The sequence below is a fragment of the Sminthopsis crassicaudata genome, chromosome 6 (genome assembly GCF_048593235.1).
Source record: "Sminthopsis crassicaudata isolate SCR6 chromosome 6, ASM4859323v1, whole genome shotgun sequence".
NCBI classification, from domain to species: Eukaryota; Metazoa; Chordata; class Mammalia; order Dasyuromorphia; family Dasyuridae; genus Sminthopsis; species Sminthopsis crassicaudata.
Genome location: NC_133622.1, coordinates 118,098,408 through 118,123,793, shown reverse-complemented (window position 1 = coordinate 118,123,793; position 25,386 = coordinate 118,098,408). Strand labels below are relative to the sequence as shown.

At 32.3% G+C, this 25,386-nt stretch overlaps 1 protein-coding gene across 1 annotated transcript in view; it reads left to right on the top strand.

The window, feature by feature from the left end:
* Positions 1–25,386, top strand: part of SEC24B (SEC24 homolog B, COPII coat complex component) — an 85,626-nt gene that overhangs the window by 27,187 nt on the left and 33,053 nt on the right. The window contains 5 exon segments of the mRNA XM_074274729.1: positions 627–794; positions 6,370–6,474; positions 20,673–20,765; positions 23,768–23,917; positions 23,920–23,948. Coding sequence (XP_074130830.1) covers positions 627–794; positions 6,370–6,474; positions 20,673–20,765; positions 23,768–23,917; positions 23,920–23,948 — 545 coding nt within the window.

Sequence of the window (25,386 nt, the reverse complement as noted above, 5' to 3'; positions counted from 1 at the left end):
ATAAAGTTTTCTTTTCATTGAAAATTATTCACATGCTAGACATTGAACAATCTCAGCAATCCAAAATATCCCTCTATCCATTAAACAAAAAAAAAAAAAAACTGGGAGAGAGAGAGAAAGAAAGAGAGGGAGGGAGAACACGCACGCTGGAGGGGAGGGGGCAGAATATTTAGTGAAGGATCAAACAACTCTGTACTACTAGTTTCTTAGGTTACATCATAATTAATGTTAACATTGATGGCTTGAATTAACAATAGAAGACTAAATTCTCTTTATTTTGTTTCTAAAGGCAAGAAGATATGTAAATACTAGATTGTTGGCTTCTGGAGGACAGGAACTGTCTTTTGCTTTTTTTGTATCCCCAGCTTTAACATAGTGCCTTGCACGTAGTAGGTGCCTAATAAATTGTTTAATTGACTGATTAAGCATATTAGAAAGATTTTCATTTGGAAGAGAATCATATTAGTACTTAGGAGTTTTAATATTTATTTAATCTGGAAAATATACCTACAGGAATGCTTGCTAGATTAATTTACCTGTTCTATAGTGACTAATAACAAAACAGTTTAATAAATCTATTATAATATGGTATTGTGAGTAAAATACTTTGCCCTTGTCAGTTGCAGATTCTTCATCCTGTCTTGGAAAGCAAAATGTTCAGCTAAACAAAACCAGTCCAGCACCACCCACAGTTTCATCAGAGAGTGTTTCTGCAAGGATACAGCCTACTGCGAACCAGACAACTGAACCTATAGCCTCAGGGACACAATCTCCAGAACTCTTACTACAGGAAGGTATTGGAGAAAATGAATAGACATATTCAAATCTCAGAGTCAATTTTCTTTTTTTTTTTTTTTTTTTTTTTTCTTTTCCTAAAAAGTTTATTTTTTTTAATACCATAATTTTCCCCAGTATTTCTTTACTAGGTCCTCCCAGAGGGCCATCCTGAAAGTATTTTTTATGACAGAAAAAGAGGAGGGAAATTAAAATATTTGTATTGCATAGTGCTTTTAGACCTTTTATCTCTGCAAAATCATACTCATTGACCTTTTGTTTTAAGTACAGAGCAACCAAACTTTCTTTGTCTGAGATTCTTTAAAATACTAGATAAATAAGGAAGTCACAAATTATTTCTGCACAAGGTGTTGTTTTATTTTTGTTTTTGTTTTTTGTCATTGTTCATGTGAAATTATAGCTATTATGGAAATAATACATTGAATAAACTTTTTCTGATTTTTCCCAAGCCCAAAGTTGTTATTCCACAAATTGACTAGCACTTAACAGGCTCTGTTTTAGTACCCACATTTTTCAGTGATATAGAAACTAACTGTAGTATACTTTTTGATCTCAAATTACCCTATTTTACCTTTTTCTTTGACAGATTTCTCATCTTTTAATTTTAGGCCAGTGGGCAATTTTTTTTTTTTTTTTTTTTTTTTTTTTTTTTTAATTCTTTGCCTACAGTTTGTACTTTTTATATGGTCAGCATAGATGGGGCAAGTTTTCTATGAAGTGGCAATTGCCAGACTTCAAAATAACCGCTTGCCTTTAGAATATCGGTAATCTTAGGAAAACTGCTGCTTCCTGCCATATCTTTGATGTCCTATTATTTACAAACTCTCCATATCCTTACCTATTATAACTCCTTTACATCCTTCCTTATTGATCCCAACTTTGTAATGTAAAGTTTCTGTTCCTTCACACTTTTTCCCAGGTTTAGAATGTTTTCCTTCTTCTGGATTTCATAGAATATGCTGCTTTTCTTCAGACTCAGATGAGGTACCCCCTTGTCTATGAACTTTTCTCTTAACCCATCAAGCTATTAAATTCTCAGAGAATTCTTTGATTTTTCTTGTACTTTTTGTGTTGTTTTTCCTCTCCTACACTGTTAGAGTGTAAGCTTCTTGACAGGAGACTGGTTTTATTAGTCTTTTAAGTCGTAAAGTCTTGCACATATTAGATGCTTAATAAATGTTTGTTGAATTGACTTTCTCTTCTACCCACTGTTTTTCTTCCAATTTTAAGTAAGAAGGAATTTTGAAAGAGAAAAGGAACTTAAAAGTCTCTGGCAAACTAAAGTGGCTTTATTTGGTTAATCTATCTTTTATTTAGGAAGAAAAAGATAATTTTTGAGGCCTTTTAGATTGCAACTTATCCTGTTTCCTTTCCTTAAATAAAGACTTTCTTAGACAATAGATGCAGCTGCTTGGCTTCACAGACTATCCAGAAAGCCAATAGATCAAGGTTTACTGTCCTTTTAGCAGAAATCTTTTTTAAATCTTACTTTAGGCTAAGTTGTACTACTGGTGAGGTGCAAATAATGAGGTGGGAGAACTGGGGTGAGAGATCCCCTCTGTTGGGAGGACAGGTCCTGTGCGAAAGAATTTGTAAACCCCAAATCTGTGTAGCAAAAAGGGATTTTTATTGTTCACTAAGAAGGAAGCTTTCTTAGCAGGCTAAACTTATTAGGAATTTGGCAGCGATGGATTAACAAAATCTTGATTATATGGGATAAATCTTGGCATGGGACTGGGAGCTATCTGAGCTCCTCAATAGAGAACCATCAAGACAGAGATCTTCAATTGAATAAAATCACCTTTGTTGTTTTTTTTTTTGTTGTTGTTGGGTGGTTTTTTTTTGTTTGTTTGTTTGTTTGTTTGTTTGTTTTTTGAGTTTGAACCACTGAGAGTTGTTTGTGGCAATTCAATGGAGAGTGATTGACCAAAATCTCCAAGGGAGTTTGCCTGCTTTTCCTAAGGTCTGGGAGTTCCCCAAGGGGAAAAATCTTATTTTATGTCAGTACTTCAGGGTCAGGGTTATTGTCTTAGAGGGAATCCAAGAGAAATCTTCAAAAGAAAAGACACCAACTCAGAAGTCAACTAATTCCTTTCTGACCATAGTTTTTGCCATATAGATCAAATGCTAGCTTTAACAGTACTGGGGTCTATAATATTCATTGAAGGAGTTAATCATCTCTGTGTTCTTAAACTATTACATATTCTTGCATATTTTATAATCCTGTGCAATTCAAATAGTCTTGCCTGAAGAGCAAAAGTGGATTAAGATAAAAACCAAAATTTCCTTTTCAGTCAAAAGAAGAAAATGAAATCCTTAAGTCTACCTTTTGATCTCCAAATCACTTCATAGATTTCATAGATAAGAAGTTTATGCCCCTGTTTATGGAAGGAAAAACAAACGGCTTTGCCTAAGGCATGGAGGTTGTACTTCTTAAGAATTGATAATCACATTGTTATCTAATGTAATCCAGTAATTAAGGTAAAATCCTAAACATAACCATTTTACTTGCCCTTGGGTCTTTGATATAGATATTTTCAATCATTAGCAAATACAAATACTATGTTTTCTGTGTTCTGTGACACTTTATTCCCTGCTTATTTGTCAAAGTTTCAGGAATAGATGCTAGAATATATCATTTTAATACCATTGCACTATTCATATCTGAAGAGTGCCACCAGCTAAATAACAGTTTTCTTCATGACCAGTCGTGCTAGAGAGTGGTTTTCATTATTTTAACCTTACTAATGCATGTTTCTTTTCACTGTTTAACTTAAAACATTATGTTGCAGCTTTATTCCATAATGATTTAGTTTCTTGATTGTTGATTAGGAAAAACTATGTTAAGGCTACCTTATCATTTTAAAAGTCTCTGTTTCAACATTTCTCTACCAGTAGTGATTAAGGTTTTCTTGAGGTTCTTTTAGCCATGAAAGATTTTGTACATATCTTTCAATTGTCTTTATATTCTTTTTACAAGATTTTTGACTGTACAAGGGACAACCCCTAAATCTAACTTAATTTCATTCATTACTTCTCTGATCTTTTAAAAGTCTTCGCAGTCAACTAGATTATTTACTTTGTGAATTGTCTATGTCCTGTTTTCCATCTTAATTTGATTTCCCTTTGCAACTCAAAACTACCACCTAGTATATTTAACTTGCTTTCATGTTAGCTTGAAGAAAATAATTTAAGATGGCTTAATGTAAAAAAGCATCATGCTCCAATGTCAAATTCTATATCTATACCACTACTTCTGCTTGATTAGCAAAGTAAATTGGGGGGGGGGAGGTATGTGTAACATTTTAAAGGGATAGACTGAAATATATCTAGTTATGCTACCAAAAAAAAAAAAACTTAGTATATAAAAATTCAATCTATGAAACTGGTTCCAGAATTATTTTTTGCATTATAAAAGCATTCTTCTGGTGAAATAAATGGTAATTTACAAAAATTTAATTACCTAGGACTTGGAATGTTCTATTATGTAAGTATGTAATGTGCAGTACATTTGCTTTAGTTTTTAAAAATGTTCTAATCATTTCTTTGCTTTTATGTCATATCCATCTCTCTATACACCAGTGACACTGGTAGTTTTTCATATATATAGGTATTGTTAGTAGGGCTAGTTTTTTGTTTGTTTGTTTGTTTTTTTCCTAAAAACTATAAGTTGATAATAGGATAGATTGATAGTGGGTTTATAAAGGAGCAGGGCATATGCAGTTCCATTATGAGAAAGATTAACTTCCTTACCCCACCCCACTATCTCCAGTTAATAATAATTATCTGTAATTTGCTTTTAGGCAATCTGATTTAAAAAGAAAGACAAGTCATCAAATAAAGTTACTTGGTTTTCTGGGATTGTGACACCTATCTTTGCCAATCATAGACCTAATGAATTGGGCCTAGGATTACCCAGCAGTCTATTAAAAAATGGAAAATCTTACATTTCTCTTTTGTAATATCAAACACAAAACAAATGCACTTTAACTTCTTTCATATTTTCCTTAATTGAGAGATTGATTATATGTAAATATATACTCACATCTATTTTTGCTATTTATTTGGAGAAAATGCTTCCCTTTCCCCAGAGCTAGAATCATGTGCGTTTATCTCTTTCTCTATAATATTTTATATTAACCTACAAAATATATGCTTAATCATGACATTCTTGCTGTATGTTGTATAATGTATTAAGAATGCATTTAGTTGGACTGTTATTAGAAAAGTAGGCCAATTTAAATCAGATCTATTAAAACCAAGTTTACATTATGTATTGCCTGAATCTCATTTACGGGTTGTTTTTTTTCCTTTTTTTAGTTTTATCAAAAATGGCTGTCATTTTTACATTGAAATTTAACTGTTTCAGTAAGGATGGTAGATTTTTTTTTTTTTTTTTTTTGTTATGATATCTTAAGACTTAATAGATAAGCCAAAATTTTTAATCATCTTACATTTAGCTTTTGCCCCATCATAGAAAATTTATTTAAGGCACATAATAGATTTTTCTTTAAATATTTTGTTAGGTCATCTTGAAATTTAAAATTTCAGCTTTTCCCTTTTAGTACCAATTTGAATTAGCATACTAAATGATTGAAAACAGTTTATCCTAATTTTACCTAATAATGAAACAGAAAAGACTAACTGCTTTTCAACATAATTTGCTGGGAAGTACCTTATAATTGTCATTCATTGTATTTTCCTGCAAAATTTTCCTTGTTGGATTTTGTGAGGATTCAATTTTATTATTCTTTTTCAAGCCCAAGATCTTGACTAGCTTGAAATGGTTGTACATGTGTAATACTGAAGTTTCTTCCTCTTTAGGTAGGTAATGGTGGCAGTCTATTGTTTTTATTAAGCACTTACTATGTGTAGAACATTGTTTCAAGTGCTAGAATTTATTTTATTCTTTCTGCATCTCTTCCTTTTCACTTGTGATTTGTGATGCTAATCCCCTTCCTCCATCATAAAAACTGAGTTATTACTAAGACAATATTTGGCTGGGCCAAGGTGAAGTGAGGTGGGGAGAATGGGCTAAATTCTATACAAGCTGAATTAGTCTTTGCTAGAAAATAGCTCAAAGATCATTCTAGTCTCATGTCTTCATTTTACAGTCCAAAAAGAGGAAGTACTTGACTTGTTCATGGTCATACCTAGTCATTTTTAGCAAAGCTAGGATTTGAAGCTGAGTCCTTTTACTCCAAATAAATCAGTGCTCTTTCTGTTGTATCATGTTCCCTACACACAAGGACCTTACAGTCTAAAAAATAAGATATTTCAAGTATTCACTGATAAAAATGTGTAGGCATCAAGAAAAGTTCAAAGGAAGAATGGTTGCTTCTATGAAATATATAGTGTAGTTCCGTGTACTTTTGATGCTTAACCAAATTAAAAGCTGTTTCTCCTAAACTGCTTATCACAGATAATCTAGATGTTCCAACATTTGGTTATGTGCATGTTGCGTTGTCCTTTGGAATATCAGAATTCTTATTCACTTTAAAATGCAATGACATGATTTTATTTCTCATCTTTCCTGTCGGTTTGACTTTTGTGTTTGTGCTTTCCACTTCACAGGCATGCAGTTTGGTGGATATGTTAATAATCAAGCTAGCTCTGCACCAACTCCCTCGTCATCAACTTCAGATGATGAGGAAGAGGAGGAGGAGGATGAGGAAGCAGGTCTGCTTTAGCTTTACACCGGTTCTTGATCTTTTCCTATGCTAGTTTTCTCTTTCATTTCCACCACATTGGATTTTAGGTTCTGTTTAAAACTTGGAAAATTAGTGTTTTAGGATTTAGTAACATTAAGTATGTAGTTGAAAGTAAAATTTAGCTTGGATGGAAAAGGTTGTGATACCTGAAATGACATTTTTTTCCTCCATTTCATTAATTTCAAAACTACTTTCATTTGTAGATGACAGTGTAAGCTTTATATGTTGAGAGAAGGGATTCTGATTCAATTTGTATTTCCTTCTATTTTTTTGAGCAAAAAAAAAAAAAGGCTTTTTATTGATTATGAAGCTTTTGGCTGATTATTACTCTGGCACATTTGCATAATGCTTTATGTTATCTGCCTTGTGTACTTTTTCAGTGTCAGAGCTATAGAGTTGGGTCTGATTTATATTAATAACAGGAATAGGAAGAAATTTTTCAAGGTCACCTGCCCATTTCATTAGGTGCCTAACAAAACCCAGATATTGTTGTTATTATATTTCAGGCAAGTATATAACTAGTTCATGTATTATTGGTTAGAATAATATATACATGGGTTTTTCTGTTCAAATCTATTTAATAGCATTCTCTCTATTCTTAGAAGAATCCTGGAAAAGATTTGAGAAGTTTCATATAAAAGCTATATCTTTCTGGTTTAAGATTGGACTAATAGTATCCATAGCTGTTCTGTTACACTATTATTATTTCATCATACTCTCATCAATGAGATTTACTTTGTCAGAACTTTGCAACATATAGCATCATCTCTCTTTCCTACATGGCATTTTTTCATCTTTTAAAAAAAAATTGAATGAGGGGAAGAACAGGAGAGTCACTCCATTTTTACTATAAATATAAAAATGCATTTATATGTTGGAGATTTTATCAAATGTATTTATTTTATAAAATCTTAATTATGTTTCCTATTTTCCCATTATGAGCTTTCTTTCATTGTGTTTCATTTTGGATGGTATTCTTTGGTCTGTTACCTGTCATTTGTTTGCCAGCAAATAGGGATTATTGAAAATTTTACTTGCTTAGTTTTATTAATAAAAGATTTGAGAGTTTATCATGATAATGGAGGCTCCTTTGCTAGAGCTAGATTTTTTTCTTGTATCTCTGTTAGGTAAAAAATCTTTGAATAGTTAGTATGTCACATTTATATCATAATTTTTTTTTTTTTATGTTTCTGGCAAAGATAAAGGGATGATTCTCTTTACTAAGAAAAAATGCAAATAAATTGATCAAAGTCCCAAAGAGTTAAAAGAATAGTTTTCTTTCATCTGTATATATCATGCATGTATGCTGAGTTTTGTGCAAGAGTGCTTTTATTGGTTTTTATTTCTGCAAAATCTCTGCAGTTAGATGAGCCATTTTTTGTTTTAGCTCCATGAGCATGGCTTTGTGCTTGAGGATTCAAGTAACAAGAAGAAGCCATTATGATAGCAAAGAAGAATACTACATTACACTTAAAATGGGAATTAAATTAATTCTAGTGTCGTGGAATTATGTGGTTTTTTTAGGAATTATTTTATATGATTAATGTTTTAGGTGACTCAGATAATCATTAAGTCATAGGATCCTACATGTAGAAGGGTGTCAGAGACCATATAGTCTAGCTTCTTCCTTTTACAGATAAGGAAACTGAGGTGCATTTAAGTGATGTGACTTGCTTATGATCACACAAGCATTAGGAAGCAGCAGATCCTGGATGCGAAGCCAGGTTTTCTAATGTTGACTCCAGCAGTCTTTCCTCTGAATTATATTATATTATCTTCCAGTTTGTAAAAGGAAGTATTATTTGCACATTACCTTCATAACTTTAGATTGTTTAAATTCTAGGTTGTAAGACTCAATTCTTATATTGGAAATGTCCATCTTTATAACTTTTTTGTCCTTTAAAAAGAATAAGATGGCAAGGCAACAAGCATTTATTAAGCTCTGCTCTGTGCCCAGCATTATTCTAAGTGCTCTTGGAAGCAGTAAATGTTTTTAAATATAATGAATGCAAGTTGCTTGGAAAGAAAGATTTAATTTTATAGAATCCTGTATTTACTTATACAGTAAATATACACTCAATGTTCACTGAAAATACCATGGTTTAATCTAGTCTGTTTTGCTGATGAAGTTTTTGGAGTATTTTATAATAGTGAAAATTAATTTTAATTTTTAAGATGAGATCTTGAGATTTGAAACCCTAATTAGGGGATAAAAATTAATCAGCTCATATCTAAATAAAATGGAACTTGTCAAACACTTGAAATATATGCTTAAAAATGAAAATAATGGACATGTAGTTTTATCATTAAATAATGTTGAATTCATCAATTTATATTAGTTTCCAATAAAAATTTATCTTGCATATGTTATTTCTTAGACTTTTCAAATAACTAATTACAAATAATATTAGGAAGTATAATAGTTTAAAAAGCAAGAGGCTTTTTATAGCCTTTTTTTTAATAGCTTTTTGAATCATTTCCCCTTAAAACTTACTAGAATCTGATTTATATTCAAAACATTCAAAAATCTACATTCAAAATCTAAGAAGTCAGATTGAACTAAATGTGCCATATGATTGCTGATTAGAAGATTCACAATGTTCAGAATATCTGATTCCTTTTGTTTTATCTTGCCGATGTACACAATTTAGTTGCCCCATTAGACTAAAGACAATTATCTAGCTTAACATGCAAAACTGAAGTCAGAGACACTTTCATGGTTAGAATGAAACATTTAAATGCTTTTTTTTTTTCTTCTTTCCTACTTATTCTTGGCTGAGTTCATCTAGAATCATTTCCCTCCCCTTATCCTGCTTGCATTAATTGTTAATGCTCTCCAGGCAAAATAATTTGACAGTGATGTTTCTGCATTTTACAGTGAGTTAAAGCTGTTGGAGTGAGAAAGGCTAGGATGATGATTAACAGCCAATATTGCTAAATATCTTGTTTTAGACACTTCATAGTTGATCCTAACATTGGCTGTGGAGTATAGGTGCCAGTAGCATTTTCATTAACTGGTGAAGAGGAGAGAAGAAGAATGAAGTTTATGGCACTATTAAATATAATCAGTTTTTTGTTTTAATACCCTCAAAAACTAGTGTGACATTAGTATTAAAGCATTTTGTATGAGCTCTATTGCTGCCAGGTTTCCTAGAAAGTAGAAATTTTTTTTTCAGAAACTTTAAACTTATTACATCTTTTTTGTTTGTGAACTATAACTATTCTGGGCAAAAGAAAAAAGGCAACAACGGGGGAAATAAATTTTAAATTTCAATTTTTATTCTACCATTTAAAATTCTTATAATGAGCTTGTTGTACTTGTATTTTTTTTTTTTTTTTAATGTCTGTCTAATGAATACAGTCATACTCCATGGAAGGAAGGAAGGAAAATATTATTCAATACCAAACTTGTGTTCCCTGTTTTCTATGTGCTAGGCATTGTACTACGCCCTGGAGATACCAAAGAAACAAACAAAACAAAAACAACAGTCCTTTATCTGAAGACGACTTGAAACTTGAACATTTCAGTGAAGTCCTTAGCCACTGCTTGTTTAGTTCTCCAGTCTCTTTGGTTTATTTTCACCTACTTTCAACTTGGTAAACTGAAAAAATTTACTAGGAAAAAGAAAGAAACAAAAATCTAGTAAGTTTATGTCTTCACATTGATTTGATTTGGCAGAGAGGAGAGAGTGTATTTCACTGAAGTCCTGATTTTCATCATTAGCTTAAGAGTGGGATGACAATTATTTTAACTGTAATAATTCAAACTACTAACTGAGTTATCAAGAAGGGGATTACCCAAATTGATAAAATTACAAATCCATAAATATGTATTTTAAATATATACTTTTACATGTTTTACATGTTTTTAAATGGATATAAGTAAATAAAATAAATGGACTAGTAGATAAAACACTGGACCAGGAATGAGGAAGAATTGAGTTCAAATATGATCTTTGATATTAGCTGTATGACTCTGGACAAGTCACTTAACTCTATTTACCTCAGTTTTCTCATCAGTAAAATAAGCTAGAAAAGGAAATGGCAAACCACTCTAGTGTCTTTTCCAAGAAAACCCAAAATGGGTCATGAAAAGTTAAACACTACTGAAATAACTGAACAATAAAAAATATATAAAAATTTTGAGGGGCCCTATTAAGAAAAATTTCAACATTTTATACTAAATCACCCCAAACAGTTATATTTTAAAATTATAGGGAACAAAAATAGAGTATTTTTAAATTTTTTTCTCATTTTAAAAATTATGTCTAAAATATTCATAAGGTTAACAAAATTATCTTGTGTCAGAAACAGCTGTCAGAGTCAGATTTTTTATGTTTTGTGGGATGTTGCTATCTGCTCTGAATATTAGAGAGTAAGTTTTAACTAGTTTTGAGCAAATATAAATCTTGCAGATTACCAAAGCTAACAAAAGTCTTCTGTTCTAAATCACTGCTTTCATTCTTACTTATATTAATTTTTGTTCTACATACCATCTTTTATTCTCTGAGAACATTACTCTAGCTGCCATTTTTAAGCCATCATAAAACTTAAAATGAGAAATATAAGTTTAAAAAGAAATCAAAGAAGAGGTAAAAAGAAAGTTAATTTTAATATGATTGCCCGGTATACAATCATCAATGTTCCTCTGTTCTTTAAGTTGAGTAACCTTATATAATTATCCCATCTCCATCCAGACTTTCACCATTATGGTTTTAATATATCATGAGTCACCATAAGAAATTAAATAGGGGCAACTAGGTGGCGCAGTGGAAAGAGCACCAGCCTTGAATTCAGGAGGACGACCCGAGTTCAAATGTGGTCTGAGACACTTAACACAAGTCACTTAATTCCAGCCTCCGGAAAAAAAGAAATTAAATAGGAATTTGGGGGTACAACAGATACAACATAAAGGCCAGCAAATAGCACAGAAACTATGACCAAATGCTTAACCCAAATCTTACAATAAGATACTATAAGCATTCCATAAAAGGAAAAGAAAAAAATTCAGATTTCTTTTCTGATACAAAAAATTTTACTCAGAGAATATTTTTTTAGAAATGCATTTTGATATAGGACAAATGGTCTGATCTCTGTGGCAGTTGTGGGGAGAAAAGGTCTTTGTATTGTACAGGATTTAAGGGATTTGATCTGGTAGATAGAGAACCTGAAGAACTATGAATAAAAATTCACAATATTGTGCAGGAGGTAACAACATAAAACATTACAAAATAAAGAGCCAGAAAGCAAAATGATGATTTGATGAGGCCTTACAAATATTTGAGGAAGAAGGAAAATGAGACAAAAAGATACCTAACTGAATGCAGAATTCTGGGAGAGAGAAGTTTTTTTACATGAACAACACAAAGAAATAGAAGAAAATAAAATAGAAAAGACAAGAAATTTTTTGTCTAAGAATTGTACAAAAAAAATCTTATAACCATGATGGTGTGATTACTGATCAAAGCCAAACATCCTACAGAATCAAGTCTAATGGACCTTAGGAAATATTGCTAGCAATAAGACTAGTGAGTTGTTCAAAATACAAAAGAAGATGCTATTAAAAATGCTATACTCAATATGCCAGCAAATTTAGAAAACACAAAAATATCCACGAGACTGGAAAAGATCAGTTTATGTCTTAATTCTAAAGAGCAATACCAAGGAGTGTTCAAATTACCAAACAGTTGCACTCAATTCATATACCAGCAAGGTTATACATTATTAGCTAGGCATCAACAATATGTGAACTAAGAATTACCAGAAAAGTAGGTTGGTTTTCAAAACAGAGAAATTAGAGACCAAATTGCCAACATTTTCTAGATGATGAGATGGTAAGAGAATTCCAGAAAATATTCTGCTTCATTGACAACAGTAACTATTTCTATCAGTCAGATAACAAATTGTGGCAAGACTTCAAAGTGATGGGAGTACTAGATCATTTTGTTTTTCTCCTAAGAAACTTGTATGCAGATCAAGAAGCAATAGCTTAGAGGTGAGCACAAAACACTGATTGGTTTAAGATTGGAAAAGGAGTATAATAAGGCTGTATATTGTCAGCTTACTGATTCAATTTACATGCAAAATATATCATGCAAAAGGCTATGTTAAGATGAATCAAAGTCTATAAGATTGTTGAGAGAAATAAGACAATCAAACATGCAGCTGACTCCATTCTTAAAAAAAGAATTAAGAAGCCGCTCAAGGTGAAAGGAGAAGATGAAAGCTGGCTTGAAGCTTAACATAAATAACTAAGGTGATGCAAAGAGAGTGAGAAAAATTGGAGGCAGTGTCAGATATTATATTCTTGGATTCAAAAATCAATGCAGATAGATAAATATTTCTCTAAGAGTCCCCCTGTTTATTTCTTCAAAGAATGCTCTCATTTGATAGTTTTTTTTCACAAGTTACATGTCAAGATGATTTTTAGCATTTAGTTTTATAAGAGTGTGAATTCTAAATATTTCTTCCTCCCTTCCCTCTTAAGATGGAAGAGAGTTTGATACTGCTTATGCATATGCTATCTTATAAAATGAATTTTCATAGTAGTCACAGTTGTGAAAGAAAAAATAGATCAAGGTGGGGAACCACGAGAAAGAATAAAATGAAAATAAATATGCTTTCACCTGCATTCTGAGTCTCTCAGTTTTTTTTTTTTCCCCAAATATATGCAAAATTAGTTTTCAACATTCACCTTTGCAAAAACCTTATATCCTAAATTTTTCTCCCTTCCCTTTTTCCCTCCCCAAAATAGTAAGCAACCAATAAAGGTTAAACATGTGCAATTTTTCTAAATATTCCCATATTGATTATGCTGCTCAAGAAAAATCAGATTAAAAGAGAAAAAATACTAGAAAGAAAAAAAAAAGAAACGAGCAAACAAAAACAAAGATGAAAATAATTTGCTTTGATCCATATTCAATATCTGGATATGGATGGCACTTTTCATCACAGGTCTATTGGAATTGCCTTGTATCACCTTGTTATTAAGGAGCCAAGTCTATCATATAATCTTGTTATTGTATACGATGTTGTCTTGATTATGGTCATTTCATTCAGTGTCAATACGTGTAGGTCTTTACAGGATTTTCTGAAATCAGCCTGCTTATCATTTCTTATAGAGCAATAATATTCCATTACGTTTATATGCCATCACATATTTAACCATTCCCCAAATAATCCACTTAATTTCCAGTTCCTTGCCACTACAAAAAGGACTGCTACAAAGATTTTTACACCTTTTATCCTTTTCTCTCTTTTATGATCTCTTTGGGATAGACACACTGCTGGATCAAAGGGCATACAGAGTTTTATAGCCTTTTGGGCATAGTTTCAAATTGCTCTCCAGAATGGTTGACTCATTTCACAGCTCCACCAACAATGCATCAGTGTCCCAGTTTCCCAGAGTATCCCTTCCAACCTTTATCATTAACTTTTCCTGTCAAATTAACTAATTTGAGGTATGAGGTGGTTATCTCAAAATTGTCTTTTTTGCATTTCCCATCATTAGTGATTTAGAGCATTTTTTTCATATTACTATAGATGGCTTTAATTTCTTCATTTAAAAATTGTTCATATTGTTTGATCATTTATCAATTGGGAAATCCCTTGGATTCTTATAAATTTGAGTCAGTTCTCTATGTATTTTAGAAATGAGGCTTTTATCAGAAACACTGGCTGTAAAAATTGTTTTCCAGTTTCTGCTTCCTTTTTAGTCTTGGCTGCATTGATTTTGTTTGTGGAAAACCTTTTTAATTTAATATATTCAAAATTGTCCATTTTGCATTTCATAATGTACTCTAGTTCTTCTTTGGCTATAAATTCCTTAATTTATATATCTTGACAGGTAGACTATTACTTGTTCTCCTACTTTGCTTATACTATCACCCTTTAAGTCTAAATTATGTACCCATTTTGACCTTATTTTGGTATGGGGTATAAGATCAATGGTCTGTGCCAAATTTGTGACATACTATTTTCCAGTATTCCAAATCATTTTTGTCAAATAGTTCTTTATCCCAGAAGCTGGAGTCTTTAAGTTTATCAAATAGATTACTATAATCATTGATTATTGTGTCTTGTGTACCTAACTGATCTACTACAGTATTTCTTAGCCAGTAACAAATGGTTTTGGAGTCCATTGGTTCTTTATCTGGTTATAGATAGCATTTGTGTATCCTTTGTCTGTGATCATTGTGTTGCTGAGAAGAGCTGAATCATCATACTTGATCATGCAGTGTTGTTGATACTGTTTTCCTGATTCTGCTCATTTTCACATTGCATCAGTTCATACAAGTTTTCCAGATTTTTTTAAAATTCTCCTTCTTCATCATTACTTATTGTACAATAGTATTTCATTACATTCGTATATAACAACTTGTTCAGCCATTTCCCAATTGATCGACATCCCCCTCAGTTTCCAATATTTTGCCACCATGAAAAGAGCAGCTGTGAATATTTTTGTGCCTGTAGGTACTTTCCCTTTTTAATGATGTTTTTAGGCTACAGGCCTTGTAGTGGTATTTCTGAGTCTAAGGGTATGCACAATTTGATTGCCCTTTGGGCACAGTTCCAAATTGTTCTCCAGAATGGGTAGATTAGTTCATACCCCCTCTATCAGGGCATCAGTGTCCCAGTTTTCCAACATCCTTTCCATCATTTTTCACTTAACTTTTTTCTGTCCTATTGGATAATCTGATAGATGATAATTTCAGAATTGTTTTAATTTGCATTTCTCTGATCAAAAGTGATTTAAAGCACTTCTTCATACACTTATGTATAGCTTTGATTCCTTCATCTGAAAGCTACCTATTCATATCCTTTGAGCTTTTATCAGTTGGGGAATGGCTTATTTTCTTAAAAAATTTGACTCAGTTCTCTATATATTTGAGAAATGAGTTCAGAGACACTTTACTACTTTCTGCTTTTCTAATCTTGGTTGCATTGGAGTTTTTTGGTAATAAAATTATTTGATAATAAAAATTATCTGTTTTGCTTTTTGTTCTTCTCTATCCTGTTTGATCATTAATTTTTTCCCTTTCCCTAGGTCTAGCTGGTAGACTTTTCCTTAATTAATTCTTTTAATTTATTTATGGTGTCCTCCTTTAAATCATGCACTCATTTTGAATTTATCTTGGTATATGTTGTGAAATGTGTTTTTTTTTTTTTTTTGTTTTGTTTTTTTGTTTCTTTTTTTCTGAGGCTGGGGTTAAGTGACTTACCCAGGGTCACACAGCTAGAAAGTGTTAAGTGTCTGAGACCAGATATGAACTCGGGTCCTCCTGAATTCAGGGCTGGTGCTCTATCCACTGCGCCACCAAGCTATCCCTATGTTGTGAAATGTTAAGCTATATCTAGTTTGTGTCCTATTGTTTTCCAGTTTTTCCCAGCAGTTTTTGTCAAATAGTGAGTTCTTGTTCCAAAAGCTGGGGTCTTTGAGTTTATTCAGACACTAGTTTACTTTTGTCATTGACCACTATGTGCATCAAGTTTCTTCCACTTATCTGCTACCATATTTCTTAGCTCTCATTTGGGGGGGGGGGGAATCCAATTGTATTTAAAAATATTAGGTTCTCATTTCAAAACTATAATGTTCTTTTATCAGTTTTGATCATATCAGATTTATTTAGATTACTAGCTTCAGTTAAGAGGCCTATTGATCAGGGTGAAAAAGGAGTATGTCAAAGCTGGCTTGAAGCTTAACATTAAAAAAAAAAAACTAGAAAAAAACAAGATCTTGGCAACTTCCTGTCACTTCCTGGCAAATAGGGAAGGAATGTCAGATTTTATATTCTTGGGCTCAAAGGTCACTGCAGACCGCAAATGAAGCCAAGAAATTAAAAGGTTGTTGCTCCTTGGAAGGAAAAATATGGCAAATCTGGAGAGCATGCTAAAAAAAAAGCAAAGCCATCACCTGGCCAGTTAAGGTCTATAGTCAAAATTAATTGTTTTTCCAGTAGCAACGTATAGCTGTGAGAGTTGGAAGCAAACCTGTATGCTTCAGAACCAACACTTGTGAATTGTAGTGCTGGAGAGATTTTAGAGTCCCTTGGTCAAATACTAAAGAAACTTAATACTTGAATCACTTAATAAGAATATAGGACTCAATGAAAAAGACCCTGATGTTAGGAAAGATTGAAAGCCAAAGGAAAAGGATGACAAAGAATAAGATGGATAGTGTCATGGAAACTATGAACAGACTTTGAGAGATAGGGGAGGATAGAAGGGTGTTATGCTATGGTCCATAGGGACATAAAGAATTGGATTTGAATGAACACATGAACAACAAAGATAACTCCTCCACAGAAAGAAGATAAAAGACTCAATATATTCTATAATTATTTTATAAAGTATAAAATTTTAGGTGAGACCTAAAATATTTGTGAATTAATCTTTTCATTTTCACAGTAGTACTAAATTTGCTTTAAGTTTTCTTTTTCTAAGATTGGTTTTCCCAATAGAGTCATTTGACCAACGAACTTGATTGTTTAAAACAATCTGATAAACTGCTGCAAATATGTAGCAAAATAAACATTTCCTCCAAAGCTACAGTCAGCAAAGGAAATCTGCAAGAGACATTGTTTAATTAGTACTGTTCATATAAATTAGTCTGCAAGGTATAAATTGAATTATTCTTCCATCATACACACTTAATCCTGAATACAAGTTCAAAGAAAAAAAAACTTGATTCCAAAAAAAATTGTATCTGGTGCTTATTTGCATGAAAAATACATACTTGCATATGCTTGAGTGGGAGGAATCTCTGCTCTTACAGGTCTACCCTCTAACTAATCTCATCTCAGTCTTTCTCTATGGGCTTTAGACTTACTCAAAAAAGAGTTTTGAGTCTAGTCATAGAAAGGAAGACAGTTTGATTTCTGTAGGGTGGAGAGTAGATTATTAAACTTTTTTCCCAGTAAGCTCTTATAGCCAAAACTCCAAGAAACTTGGTCAACAGTTGGTTACTATTTTGTCACAGCAATCAAATTTAAGAGAGTTTTTCATATTCTTAGAGAAAATGAATACCCAGACCTATGATATCATAGACCTTAAACTCCTAATGCCTTAGCTGAGGCTCATTTGTTCATCCCCTTTTCAGGGGAAATAAGGTCATATAGTCCTTGCCACTAATTAAATTGATATTCAATTTGACAATTTAGGTTTCATCTCCTAGTCTTTTTGACATTTTTTTAAAAAAGTATTACATTTCTTTCTGTGATCAAAATAAAATGGTTCCTTGGAAATTTTCAATTCCTTTGACACCAAAAAAAAATTTTTTTTAATCAAATAGATTTTCTTCCAAATTATTGGCAAAAGAATAGAAGAAAATTCTCCAAACCTCAACGGTCATATTTTTTGACTAAAATAAGAAAATAACTATATAAACTGTGTGAATTTAACTTATATTATGCCCAGCTCTATTAATATGCCTCATCAGTACTTTTTTTCCTTTAATTGTCTCAAATGTCTTCTTTTTCTTATCTACAACTTTGTTTCTTTAAATTATTTTTTTTTTTTTTTACCCTTAGCACTGTTAATAAAGAAATGCAAAATATGTTCTTTAGGGAATTTTGAAGTTCAAGATTAGGAAGTTTAGCTTTAACAACATCTCTACCACCTCCATTGGTGCTACCCCCATTTCCTCATCATTTTTTTATCAGTTAGGGACCTACCATTTTGGTACCCTTTAAAATTTTTTTTTTAATTATTAAGCATTTATTTTTTTCTCTTTTCCCTTCTCACCTTCCTCTTCCCCCCAAAGAAAAAACAAAACTTTTGTGACATGTATAGTCATATGTCTCATTCTATTAGTTCATTTATATCTCTGCCCAAAAATATGGTTACTTCATCATTGGTTCTCTGAAGTGGTTACCAGAGCTCCCAAAGTCATTTAGAATTGTTAATTTCTAAAATGTTAAAATATAATTCTGCATTTCTTCATAGACGTCTATCCAGGTTTCTAATATTTCATTACTTTCACCATCTAATTTACCAAGATATGATCAAAATGGATATATCATTTAGAAATGAGGGGTGATATTGTAAGCAAATTAGGGGAGCATTAAATAGTTTTCCTATGGATAAGGGAAGAATGTGTGGTCAAATAAGAAAGAGTTAAAGAACATTATGGAATGTTAAACAATAATTTTGATTACATTAAATTTTAAAGCTTTTGCACACAAAACCAATGTAGCAAGGATTAGAAGAAATGTAAGAAACTGGGGAAGAGAGTCTGTGGAAATTGATAAATAGTCAAAGGGTAAAAATAGGCAATTTTTAGAAGAAGAAATGAAAGCTATCTAATCATGAAAAAATGCTCAATAATGATTAGAGAAATGCAGATTAAAGCAACTCTGAAGTATCACCTCATATCTCTCCAATTGGCTAAAAGAAAAACAGCAAATATTGGAGGGAATATAGAAAATGGGGACACTAATGAACTCTTGGATGAAGTTGTAAATTGATTTAGCTATTTTGTAGAGCAATTTAGAATTTTGTCCAATGGAATATCAAACAGTGCATACTCTTTAAAATGTGTGGGTGTCCATCAATTGGAGAATGGCTGGACAAGTTGTGACATGTTTGTGATGGAATACTATTGTACTATAAGAAATGACCGGCACGATATTTCAGAAAAATCTGGGAAGATTTAGATAAACTGATGCAAAGTGAACTTCGAGGATTTAGAAAATCATTGTGCACAGTAACATCAATATTGTAATAGTGATCAGCTGTGAATGTCTTAGCTATTTTTGTCAATACGATGGGATCACAAAGGCAGAAATAGTGACTTTGATAATTTAATGTAATTTCATCTCAAGATAGCTTTTATCTTAATGCCTAAAATGTTTTGTTTTAGTTTAAATACTTTATGTATATAAGGAAGTCAATATTTTTATAGGCATTGATAATACGTTACAGCAAGGATTGTTTTTTCATGTTTTTAGTTCAATACTTAATTACTTAATACACTGATTAAATGATCTATTGCTTAACTAAGAACTCAGTCAGTGTATATGAGTAATTAATATGGAGGAAATATTTTCCTCTAGTTCACCAACTAGCTCCCAGAACAATTAATACATGAATAGTTATCTCTAGAGATGATTTTCTCGGCCTAATTTGTCCACATTTAAATCTCATAGGACACATGGGAAGTATTTTATAGATGGGGAGTAGGACAGAGAGTGGTAGTGGAGGTGGGACTGAGGAGAGAGTATTAAGGCCAAAGCTAAAGAATTGACTTTGGAAGTTTTTAGAGAGTTGTTAGTAACAGAAGTTAATCCATAATTATAATGTCTAGCCCTCTGTTTGATATTCTAAATATAGAGTAAGTTTTGTTATTTGTCCTAGAATTATGAAATAACAATAATTTTTTACATTTTCTTAATATTTTATTTTCCCCCAATTACATGAAAAACAATTTTAATATTCATTTTTTAAAATTGTAAATTAATTTTTTTCTTAAATTTTTAAGTTTCAAATTCTCTCTTCCTTCTACCCTTTCCCCCACTGATAAGGCAAACAATTTGATATAGGTTATATATATATATGCAATCCTGAAAAACATTTCCAGCAAACATATCATTTAAAAAAAATTCAGGGTAGAATAGCGCTTGTGTAATAAATGGTATCAAAGAGCAAGGATAGCATCTCTATTTGTGGGGTTCATGTTTTAGTGATGCTCCTAATATCTTCCCAGAATCCTGTGAGGTAAATAGAACAAGGAACCCACTTTACAGAAGAAACAGGCAGAATGAAATTTACATCTCATCTTTATAGAAGTAAAAGAGCCCTGTTAGTGGCAGGTCTTAACTGATCCTTGAGGGGACACATTTATGAGTGTGGCTTTTGTTACATTTGGTTCCCTTTAAAAACTCATTCTTTTGTTCTTTGGCTACTTATATTACTTTTATGTCTTCTTCCTTGCCCTAAATGGATGTTACCTCATAATTATTTATTTCTGGTTTATTTTCATCCCATTCATTTCCTTTTAAACAGAATTCATGTTGACTCAAACTGTCTTTAACCTTAGTCTTTTTATTGATTTCTCAAGGCAAGATTCTTACTCTAGTCTACGAAAAACGTCTTTATCAGACTGCCAACAACTTTTTATAAATGTTTGCCATTTTTATTAATGTCATTTTGATTTTCTTTTCTTCCTAGCTATTGACAGTTCCTCTACAACTAGCAGTGCTTCTCCTGTGCCCAACAGTTTTGATGTCCTAGAAGGTGGGAGCTATCCAGGTGACACAGTTGGTATGTTAATTTAATAATTCTTGTAAAAAATTATGAACTTTCAGGGAAGACCCTGTACTAGAATAAGTCATGAGATGAGTCAATTTGTTGCCTTCTGCCTACTGTTTTTGTTTTTTTACTGCCAGTGAGCTAAAATGGTTCTTACATTTTTATTTAAAAATGTAAATTTTTATCTCACAGGCTATACAACACAGGCAGCATCTGTAGTTTGCCAGTCCCTGCATTTTATATGTTACAGTATCAAAAAAGCAGTGCTTCCAGGGACAGCTAGTTAGTGCAGTAGATAGAGCAGCAGCCCCGAAGTCAGGAGGACCTGAGTTCAAATCTGGCCTCAGACACTTAACACTTCCTAGCTATGTGACCCTGGGCAAGTCACTTAACCTCAATTGTTTGGGGGGTAGGGGGCAGTAGGGGAGAGGCAGTGGTTCCATATATGGCACACGTCTAAATAATGAAAATGTATTTTAAACAGAAGGAAATATCATGTTTATCATTTGCTTCAATTTATTCTTTTAAGCATCTTATGTTTTTTTAAAGACCTCTAAAGCAATTTCATAATATTATTACTTTGGAAAAGATGTGCAAGTTGATATTTTTATCTCTCCACAAGATAACTTTAAAAAACAAATTTCATAGTAATCCCTCTCCCCCTTCTCTTTTTCCATCCAATCTCAAAGTTTATTGAATCACTGAGGAGAACCAAGTCTATCATAGTTAATCATCATATAATTTTGTTGTTGCTTTGTCCAGTGTTTCCCTGATTCTGCTTGCTTACTCAGCATCAGTTCATGTAAATCTTTCTAGGCTTTTCTAAAATCAGCTTGTTAATCATTCTTTATACAGCACTGATTACTTCCATAACTTATTCAACCATTCCCCAATTGATGGACATTCACTCGTTTCTAGTTTCTTGCCACTAAAAAAAAAGGGGCTGCTATAAACATTTTTGCATAAATGAGTCCTTTTTCCTCTTTTTTGTAGAGACATTGATGAATCAAAGGGCATACACAATTTTATAACCCTTTGAGCATAGTTCCAAATTGCTCTCCAGAGTGGTTAGCTCATTTCACAACTCCATCAACAATGCATTAGTGTCCTAGTTTTCCCACATCCCCTCCAACCTTTATCATTATCTTTTCTTGTCATCTTAGCCAATCTGAGAGGGGTGAGGTGGTACTTCAGAGTTGTTTTAATTTATATGCCTCAAATCAAAAGTGATTTAGAGTGTATTTTCATGTGACTATAGATGGCTTTAATTATTTTATCTGAAAATTGTATCATTTGATCATTTATCAGTTATATATATCAGACTTATACATTTGAGTCAGTTCTCTGTACATTTTTAAAATGAGGCCTTTATCAGAAACACTGATGATAAAGCATTTTCCCCCAGGTTTCTGCTTCTCTTCTAATCTTAGCTACATTGGTTTTGTTTGTGCAAAAACTTTTTTTATGTAATGTGATCAGAATTATCCGTTTTGCAATTCATAATGTTTTGTAGTTCTTCTTTGACCATAAATTCTTCCCTTCTCCAAAGGCTGATAGGTAAACTATCCCTTGCTCTCCTAATTTGCTTATATCATCACCTTTTAGGCCTGAATCATGTATCCATTTTGACCTTATACTGGGATGGGTCGTGTGTTGTAAGTCTGTGCTGAATTTGTGACATAGTATTTTCCAGTATTCCAAACAATTTTTGTCAAATAGTGAGTTCTTATCCAAAAAGCCTGGAGTCTTTCGTTTATGAAAGAGTAGATTACTATAGCCATTGATTATCATGTCTTACATATCTAACCTATTCCACTGATCCATCGCTCTTATTTCTCAACTAGTACCAGATGTTTTGATGATTGTTGTGTTATAATAGAGTTTTAGGCCTCATACTCTTAGGCCACTATCCTTTGCCTTTTTTTTTCCCATTAATTCCCTTAATATTCTTGACCTTTTATTTTTCCAGATGCACTTTATTATTTTTTCTATCTCTATAAAATAATTTTTTGAAGTTTGATTGGTATGGGCACTGAATAAGTAGGCTAATAAGTAAAATTGTCACTTAAATTCAACCTATCCATGAGCCATTCTTATTTTGCCAGTTATTTAGATCTGAATTTATTTATGTGAAAAGTGTTTTGTAATTGTGTTCATATAGTTGTCAGGTTTGCCATGGCAGACAACTCCATCATCAATTTTTACAGCACAGTAGTACTCCATCACAATCATATACCATATATACCATAACTTTTTAAGCCATTCCCCAATCAATGGACATCCTTTCAGTTTACAATTTTTTACTATCACCCAAAAAAAAAAAAAAAAAAAAAAAAAAGATTGCTAGAAATATTCTTGTACAAAAGGGTCCTTTTTTTTTTTTTTTTCTTCCATTGATATCTTGAAAGTATTGACCTAGTGTTGGTCAGAAAGATATATTGTAACTTTGGTCCTACATCCAAATTGCTTTAATGTGTATTTACATATGACTATTGCATATTTGTGTTTCTTCCTTTGAGAAATGCCTGGTCATATCATTTAACTATTTAGCTATTTGGAGAATGACTCAAGCAGCTTACAAATATTTCCAGATCTCCCTCCTCTAAAAGTAACCTTCACTTGACCTTTATGGCCCCAATTGCTGTCATCTTCTACTCACTTCTGTGGGTTTTAATGACCCTGCTCTCTCAGTTCTGCTTCTGTCATCTTTCTTTTTAGTGGGGTTGTTCGTGAATATAATCTAATTTCAGACAAGGGTAGATCATAGATTTAGGAAATTTAGGAAGGAAACTCAAGTCCCTCATTTTACAGATGAGAAAACTGAGGTTGGGAAAAGGAAGGAAAGTGATTTTTCCTCTGCTATGTACCCTTAAACCCATTCTTGATGTTCTTTAAAAAAAAAAAAAATCAAAAAAAGATAATACTAAGTAGTTGGAGAGTTTTATATAGTTGAGCCTAGCTACGTTTTTGAAATTTGTTTCCAAGCACTGAATCTGTATTTATCTCTTTGTTAGATACGCTTTCTTCATCACCCAGCAGTCCAGCTCCTGCTCTCTCTGTTTCTCAGGCAACAAAACCTGCTAAACCCTTTGGCTATGGGTATCCAGCTCTTCAGCCTGGTTATCAGAATGTAGGGCTGAGCTCTGGAGCACAACCTAGTAACCAGGATATTCTGGATTCCAGCAGTATGCTCAGGTATGTGTAAGCAGTGACATTGTTTAGTCTGACCTTAATATCAGATTGTCATTCTAATAGTAAGTCCAAGTTATATATAACCTATCATGATTGAATTTCACTTGCCCAAAGGGGAAAAAAAGAATTTTCTGTTGTTATTTCTTCCATATCCTAGTATGAGACATTTATTTTGGTCATGTTTGTCCCATTTGAAAACTACATTACATCTTCCCAAAAACATTTTACTAAAGTCTGCTTAGTAAGAAAATGACTTGTGCTATTGATATCACTGTTGGCTTAAGCTATATGATAGCCTTCTCTTCCTTTTCCCACTTGTAATTACCTACTGCCACACTTAGTATAGCCTAATCTGACACTCTTTTAATTTAACAAGTAAGCATTTTTGGTTGGTTTTTACTGGCAATAACAGCTCATGTTGATGCTATAAATTAGAGCTTATAAAGCATTTTCCTCAACAACCATGTGAGGAAATCATTGCGAGTATTATTTTTTTTCTATTTTACAGATGAAGAAACTGAGGTTCAGAGAATTTGTGACTTGTCCAGGGTCACACAGCTAGTAAGTGTCAGTGTTAGAATTTAATTAAATCATGGTCTTCTGACTCTCAAGTGTCTGTTGCTCTGGGGAACATAACTTAAATAGAACACAATTTCCCCAAGGTTTACAGAAAAGCTTACTACTCGGAATCAAAGGCCTCTGTTTAGCCTACCTTAGAGAATGTTTTTCATCCCTCAGAGTGGTAAAGAATAAAAATTAGAAACTGGTTGACACCTTGGTTAAAGGATTTAATTTACAGAGAACTAAAGACTTCTAAGGAAAATGTAAAACAAGCAACAAGGAGGAAAAAAAAACCACTGGGGGAAAAAAAACATAGCAATAATACTAGTAAAAACAATAGTAATGATAGTGATGATGGTAATAACTGGCCTTTCAAGGTTTGAAAACATTCATTTAAGCCTCACAGTCCTATAAGGTAGATACTGTAAGAAATAGTATCAGTATTTTACAGATTAAGAAATTTAGGTTTAAAATAAACTGTGTTCACCCAATTTGTTAGAACTAAGATTTGAACCCAAATATTCTGACTTCCAAGTCTAATATTCTATTTCACTATTCCTGTTTCCCTATATGAACAAAGATTTATCTGAGTTCCATTTAAGCAAATTTCTTTTGTTTGTTCATCAAAAAATTTGACTTGAAAAAACTGGTTTTTATTTGACCATTTTTAATCATTTATGATTTCTCCCTCTAAACTAATAAGGAGATAATACCAACTCTGAGTAGATTCGATGGCCTAGAAATTTGAGGGCTGGAAAGAAACCAATTTTTTTTTTGTTGTGGTTGGAAGAGTCCATAATTTGTCACGTGTTAGAATTAAGGAATAAGACAGTGGAAGGCACATATTGTATTCTTCCCCCAAAGAGAAAATGTTTTTTTG